The sequence below is a fragment of the Etheostoma cragini genome, chromosome 8 (assembly GCF_013103735.1).
Source record: "Etheostoma cragini isolate CJK2018 chromosome 8, CSU_Ecrag_1.0, whole genome shotgun sequence".
Lineage (NCBI taxonomy): Eukaryota > Metazoa > Chordata > Actinopteri > Perciformes > Percidae > Etheostoma > Etheostoma cragini.
Genome location: NC_048414.1, coordinates 1,876,719 through 1,884,447, shown reverse-complemented (window position 1 = coordinate 1,884,447; position 7,729 = coordinate 1,876,719). Strand labels below are relative to the sequence as shown.

General features: G+C 42.9%; 1 protein-coding gene across 1 annotated transcript in view; it reads right to left on the bottom strand.

Moving 5' to 3' along the window:
• fezf1 (FEZ family zinc finger 1) overlaps positions 1-4,754 on the bottom strand; it is an 11,416-nt gene extending 6,662 nt beyond the window's left edge. The window contains exons 1-2 of the mRNA XM_034880271.1: positions 3,638-4,754; positions 308-442 (exon numbers count right to left, since the gene is read on the bottom strand). Coding sequence (XP_034736162.1) covers positions 308-442; positions 3,638-4,450 — 948 coding nt within the window. The 5' untranslated portion in view covers positions 4,451-4,754. The remainder of the gene's footprint in view (positions 1-307; positions 443-3,637) is intronic.
• Between the last annotated feature and the right edge of the window lie 2,975 nt (positions 4,755-7,729).

Here is a 7,729-nt window from a genome sequence, read left to right as displayed (position 1 = left end):
ACACACACACACACACCCACTCACACACACACACTCATACTCACACACACACACACACTCACACAAACACACTTCTTCTAAACCAAAGTTACACCCTTGGCTTCATGTCTGAATGGTTCTATAGAAATAAAATTGCTTTTCCTTAAAAATGATCAACAGGGAAGAAAACAAACAACCTTAATAAATAAATAAATAAAATAAATAAAAAAAGTCGACGTACATTTTTTTAATAACTTACGTACAAAAAGAACAACCTTTTTCTTTTTCTCTGAGTTGTGAGGGCACCGACGTGCTGTGCGTCACGTACCTGAGTGTGGATGATCTTGTGTCGGCACAGCGTGCTCGCCTGTCGGAATCCTTTCCCGCACACTTTACACACGAACGGCCGCGCGCCCGTGTGCACGGGCATGTGGCGCGTCAGGTTGTAGTGCGCGTTAAACACCTGCAAGAGAAAATCATTTTTAAAGAATATTACAACACACACACACACACACACGCGCATCAGAAACACTTTGTCCAAACATGAAGTTGACATTATTATTACTTTAACCCTCAGGATGTTTTTTAAAAGTTGCTATGGGAACAATTTCGATTTCTGTCACCCTGATTGGCCCAATGCATCACAGATGTTTCAATAAACGCTCTTCACAAGTCAGAGGAAGGGTCACTTCACAACTTATCATTCACGTTTGGGTGTTTTTATTCAAGGTAAGAGCATTGTTCTGGCTTTACTTTCTGTGATTCTCCATCAACATCCTCTGATCTTCAATGGTTGTCAGAATAATTTATATTTTCTGCTTTTTTTTAACTCAAAAATTATGATTTCATATGAGGTAAATGAGGTTATAGACCATACATTTCTCAGAAATGTAAAGGTGTATAGGCCTACTGGTGGTTGTTTTCTGTGTGTGTGTGTGTGTGTGTGTGTGTGTGTGTGTGTGTGTGTGTGTGTGTGTGTGTGTGTGCATTTCCTGCATTTCTACACACATTTAGGGACTATAATGATAAAGAATTAGGTAAATAATTGAGTTGATCTTAATGATTAATTCTGAAAAAAAGGCATGGGGGGGGAGGGGGGGATGCTAAAAAAACGTTCAAAAAAACGTTGAAAAGACTCAAACATTTTTCAAAAAGAGGCAAAATAAGTGACACAAGTGTGTAAAAAACAAGAGCTCATTTCCAAAATGGAGGCGGAAGAGCAACACGAGGGTTAAAAAGCTTTGGACTTATTTTAGCCGCAGTCTGCTTTCAGAAAATAATGAAAAAGGTCGGACGGGTTCCTGCGGTCTGCCTTTCAAACACATTACTGTTACATCCCATCAGTTTAAGGGTTTACACCATGGCTCGAGATCTTTTCCATTAAAACTTTAAAATAAAAAGACGTAAAAACAACGTGCACGGAGCCCTTTAATTATCAGCGTGGCTCTAATTAGAGGCGATGTGTCAGGGGTCCTTAGTGGACTTTAACCCTGGTGTTGTCTTCACTCCGGGACCCTCTCGTGTCCCTCGGGTCAAACTGACCCGGGACGTATTTGGGGTTTTTAAAACAATTCTGAAATCTAATGTTACTTCATAATCTATTAACAAATATTGTCTTTATCTCCATTTCCAACAGCTGAGATAACATCTATGTTTAGTGAATGCATCAGTCTCTACTAGCACACTATTAAACATGGAAGTGGGGTTTGTTTTTTATCATAAGGTTATAATTCATGTTAAAAATTCACTATGGAAACAACATAAGTGTCATATCCAGAATAATGTTCTGAACTGAGTCAGGAATACATGTTTATCTCAGGAAACAAGGAAAGGACGCTGACTTCAGGTAGAAAACATGGAACTTGGACCAGTTTTATTCTTGTAAAAATTTGAAATAATGAGTCAATTTGACCCGGATACCACACAAGGGTTAAGTAGATTTAATGTGTCCCATAATCACCATGGAAACCTGCACAGCAAAAATAATATACAAGTCCTAAACAAGACACGTCAACGTGCAGAATCTTCCATCTTTCTCTGTGTTTATAACCTCTGTTTATTAATTACTTCTGCTTCTCCTTTTTGGTTTATTATATTTATAAGATCAACAGTCATAGTATTCATAATTCATTCATAATTTAGGCCTATTTATCATTTATTTATCATTTATTCATCATTTATTCATCATTTATTCATCATTTATTCTCATTTTTGCTGTCTTTCGCGTGGTTTCTTTTTTTTTTGGGGGGGGGGGGGGGGCATTTTCGGCCTTTTCTTTTTTTAACGGACAGATGAAGAGGAGCGAGAGGGGGGAATGGCACGCGGAAAAGGGTCGCAGGGCGGACTCGAACCCGCGGCCGCGGCGTCGAGGAGCAGACCTCCATGCACGGGCGCGCGCTCTGGCTACCGAGGCGCCCGAGCCTCTTCCGTTCCAGTCGCTGCGCTTTTCCCCAAATCCTTCTACTGGACTCAAAGAGCCTGCACGACACTTCCAATAAAAATAAAATAAAAAGTCAATTAAAATAAATCTTGATCATCGATCTATGGAAATGTTCTTTTTTTTCATTTTGTTGTTTTTGTTTCCTCATTCGGTGGCTTCGGCTCTCTGTTTCTGTTGTTTTGGCCTTACTCATTTTGTTCCTCCTTCCTTTCCTCCTTTATATAGTCTGTGTATGTCAAACTGAATCTATCCTTCCTCCAGCTCACCCCAACAGCGTGTGCCCCCTTTTGGCTGAGTCCTGCAGCGGCGCGGGTTCGAGTCCGGCCTGCGGCCCTCTGCCCCCGTGCCATCCCCCATTTCTCTCCCTCTGTCATGTCTAGGCACGAGCACTCGGAATAAAGGGACTGCCATGAAAATGAAGTCGTTTTTCAAAAACCCGTTACCTTGATTTTATAGAGAAATTAACAGTTCACTCAATCTTCAAAGCTCAGAAAAAAAGAGAATAGCCTACGAGAAAGAAATCTTATTTTGAAAAACCACAGATTTATTCTGAAACAATTCAAATCAGACCAAAGTGAATTAATTAATCCAGCTTGTTTCTAGATTCATTATTTTTTTCGGTTTTTAAAACATCGAGTCTTGTAAATAAATACCAACGTGCATGTGTAGGCCTACTTTTAGCGTGTATTCTTTCTATTTGTGTATATCTTCCTGTCTAATTCTGTGTAGATGTACAAGTTGTGTGTATATGTCTCTAAGTTGTTATTGTACTATTTGTTACTTTTCTTTTAGAATTTAGATTTATGATACTGGGTGAACTGCTGCCCAAATATTTCACTAACATCAACATGTTTGTTTTCTTCAAATCTGACAATTCAAATGATTTCTTCCGAAATTTAAGGCAATTAATGTTACTTTAATGGTTTTCAGTTTATGATTTAGTGACCCTGCAACTAATAATAATTAACGATCGGATACGTGTGTTTTTAGTCAGGCTACGACATGTTAAACCCGATATTTCCCCAAAGACATTTAGAGTAAATCCGAGAAGAGAAGAGAAAAAGAAAAAAAATCAAGAAATTCAAAGAAAATACCAGAAATGAAATCCTCTTAACGCACGAATCTCACGGTGCATGTTTGGAGGAGTTCCTGTGATTTGGTCTTAGTTTGAGACTAAATAAAAAGACATTAAATCCTCCGTGCAGGACTTTCTCTCACCTTGCCGCAGACCTCGCAGGTGAAGACTTTGGGCTTGTTGCCGGGACACGAGCCCCCGATCCGGGCCGCCGCCGCCGCCGCCGCCGCGGAGCCCTTGAAGATCTTCTCGGTGAGGATGTGGTCCCTCTCCTTCATGTAGTGCTGGATCTGGCTCGGAGACAGCTCCTTAAAGGCCTGCACGCCGGACCCCGGGTACCGCTCCCCGGCCGGCTGCAGGCCCGACTTGCTTTTCTCCGCCATGAAGGCTTTGTGCCGCGCCGAGAGCAGGTACGAGGCCATCGGGTGCAGGTTCACCAGGCCGGCCGGCGGGGGACACGCGCCGTCCCCGCCACAGTTCAGGTAGCACACGGTGCCCATGGCGGGGAAGGACTGGTTCACTACCCGGGGTCTGAAGAGTTTGTACTGGCCGGCGCTGTGGCACACAGCGGAGGAGTCCTCCCGCTGGGTCTTATAATTCAACCCTAAGCCCAGAAAGTCTGCGGGAGCGGTGAGAGAAGACGCGTCGAAGTGTCCCGGATCCAGCCCGGTGATGCTAAACCGGTGGCCCGGGTCGTACCCGAGCGGCACCAGCGGGATCATACAATGCAGCGAGGACGGACAGGCGTCGGGTTTCCCCGCGGGAGTGGACTGGAACCAGCTGGGGAGTGGTATCGACTTGGGCTCCGGTGTCCTGGCCATAATCCGGTCGATGGAGAAAGCGAGAGGCTTGCTGCTGCCGCCGCCGGAGGTGAGCATGTCGGAGCCCGCGGGCTGGCTCCCAGAAGCCGGGGGGGAGCCGAGGATCCCCGCTGGGCGGCGGAGGAGACCGTCCATCACCTCCGCATTAACAACAACAACAACAAGTTGCTGGAAGGCAAGCCGGGGGTCGGTGCTGTTCCTCACCAACCCGCAGGAAAGGGCATCATCAGCCGGGGAGCCCCCACTTCCCAATCACGCGCTACCCCCGTCCTTATCGACGGCAATCAGGGCGGCCGGGGCTCGCTCGATAACGGCGTGCGGAGAGCCGAGACCTCGCCGATCGTTACCCGTCCAGGAAGGAGAGCGGGAAAAGTAAAGAAGATAATCTGCTCAATTCTCTTCTCCGTCGATTCTGTGCACTTGTCGCCGCTGGAAGAGGAAGAGGAGGAGAGGAGGAGAGGAGGAGGAGGAGGAGGAGGAGGAGGAGGAGGAGGAGGAGGAGGAGGTTGTCCCTCACTTGGCAGGACTCCTGCTCAACTGGAAGGTATTTGGTAAATCCCTGGTCCCCTTGTGGTTTCGCGTGACATCATGTAGCCTATTATATTCTTTTTTTTTCTTCTGAATCGCAATAGACGCGTGCATGCAGCGGCCGCGCGGGGGTCACGAGCTGTCAGAGTTATAGATCAGGTCTGGGTGCATCGTTTGGCTCCTGAAGCCCAGCCCTCGCGCCTCAGAGAACACACAGAGATGTCTAATGTGGGGGAACTTACTTAAGACAGAAAACGGATCGAGATGTCGAAGAGGGGGGGGGGGGGGGGGATTTTCAAGACATCAATCTGCAGCCTGGGAGGGGAATGCAAAAAAAAACTTTGCATCAAGCGCCATATTCTTCTCTCTCCATATTTTTCTCATTTTTACGCACCAGATTCTTTTTAGATGCCAAACCTACTCGCGAAAGAAAAGACTATTGTGAATAGATAGACAGATAGATAGATAGATAGATAGATAGATAGATAGATAGATAGATAGATAGATAGATAGATAGATAGATAGATAGATACTAAAGAAGCAACATGAGAACCTGCGCGCTGTGTTCTCGTCACGTCTTCTTTTTTTGGATGCAGACGGCTCTTTTACGCACGGAGAGCAGACTCAAAAACTCCCCAGGACGAATCGGAGAGACTGAGAAACAACAAAACCTCCATCATGCTGCCAGCGATGAGAGCGCAGAGAGAGGTTTGATGAAGAATACACTGATATCCCCCCTTTTGTTTTTAAGAAAGATGGAGAGAAATAAAAGTGACCGAGCCAAGCAGAAAACGCAAAAACCAGCACATGGTGGCCTGAAGCTGATGCTATGTTCCTTATTGATGTATTACACACAAAAAATGTGTAAAAATGTAAATGTTTTCATTCTTTCTTTCTTTTGTCTGACAAATAAAGATTGTTGTTGTTGATTTTAACTTTTGAAGGTCTAGACATTCACATTTGGAATAACGGATCCCCTCTCTGAACCCGGTCCAGACCAAAGAAGGACGACAAGAAATAAAGACGGATTTGATATAAAACCCCAACATTTCTCATCAACTCACTTTCTCAATCATCATAGTTTCTGATAAGATTAAAATCTCGCAGCGTGTTGATCCACGAGAACACAGGAGATGAGATTTCATGAAACTGCAATTTTGGCGACACAAAGTGAAACAATATCATCTTTTTTTAAATAAAACATAACGGGGGAATTCATTTAGAATAAGGTCTTATTAACTCCTATTATAGTTTCAGAGAAAACACACACACACACTCACACTCACACAGACACACACACACACACACACACACACACACACACACACACACACACACACACACACGGTCTATGTGCGGCTACAGAGGAATAACTGCGTGATAGAATGCGTTATGATTAAGCAGTAAGTCATATGTTCTCCCGGTGAAAGAACGCAATTATTGCACCAACCAGATGTGTAAATATGATTCATATTCACATTGGAGAAAGTGGACATTTTCTTTACTCGCATGTTATATACTGAACACATATTTTATATTAGAATACTACGTTGTGCAGTTGTTGTTGCTCTGGTAGGCCTACTTATTTTTAATCTTATTCATTATTTATAGATAGATATATGGATTTATTATTAGACTCACGGTCCATAAAAAAGGGATATTTCTTTTATATTCCATGTTCTGCATGCTGCTGTAGACATGACAAAAACGTTCATATAGATAGATAAATAGATATTAGTGATAATAAAAAAAGAAGCCAGTGTTAATCTGCCTGCTTAAACCACCTTTAATGATGATTTATTATTTAAAATAATGATTTATTATTTATTAAACTTCTCCGTTCTGTGTGCGTGATTTTAATAATAATAATAATAATAATAATAAACTCGTTATAATGTCAACTCATCAGGATGAAATCCATGATTATTATTTTCTTGACTTCAGAATGAAACATCTTACCTCAGGGAAAGTGGTTCAGTTATTATTAATTAATTAATTAATTTCTCTTTTACATTTTAATAATCATAAACAGCGTTTCCGTTTATAATATCCGGATAAAAATAAGAATGTTTCTCAGATCTGAAGCTTAAGTTAAGGCTCATCTTCCCTTAGCTGGAAGTCAGCTTAACCTCGCAGAATTCTTCTGTTCATATCATTAGAATCGTTTTATTAATCATAATTTGGCTTCTTCTTATCGGTGCAGGAGAAAGGTCGATGCTCATTTTAAAGAGGAGAGAAAAGAAAGACAACAGGAGCCCTTAAAAAACCCTTAAAAAACCCTTAAAAAGCCCTTAAAGCTGCAACATTACGGTGGAATGGAGGAGAAAGTCCTGAGAGGAAAGGATGAAAAGAACCGAAACCAAAGTCAAGTCCTGGTTCAAGAGGGATTTGAGTGTCCGGGTCCATATTCAGTAAAGAAAAGGATGTTCGGTTCATCGGTTAACGGATAAAACCGGATTTGAAATCCCTTTAAACCTTTTATTTGAACACGATTGAGAAGATGATGAAGGCCTTATTCCGAGCAGGTTGAAGGGTTAGGCCCACTGGTCCCCTAGTGGTCACCGCAGTCAGTTATCTACGCAGTGTTATTAGTGGGCCTATATGATTGGTTTGTTGGCGCTTTAACCGAATAACCGACGGGTTCTCTCACTAACTGGATTCTTCTTCTATGGTGTTGCGAGAGAAAGGTCCGATGCTCATTTTAATGAGGAGAGAGAGAGAGAGAGAGAGAGAGAGAGAGAGAGAGAGAGAGAGAGAGAGAGAGAGAGAGAGAGAGAGAGAGAGAGAGAGAGAGAAAAGAAAGCGCAGCTGAGGAAACAGAAGCCCTTAAAACGAACCTGCAACGTTAAGCCGAAACGGAGGATATCGTATTTTAAAGGATAAAAA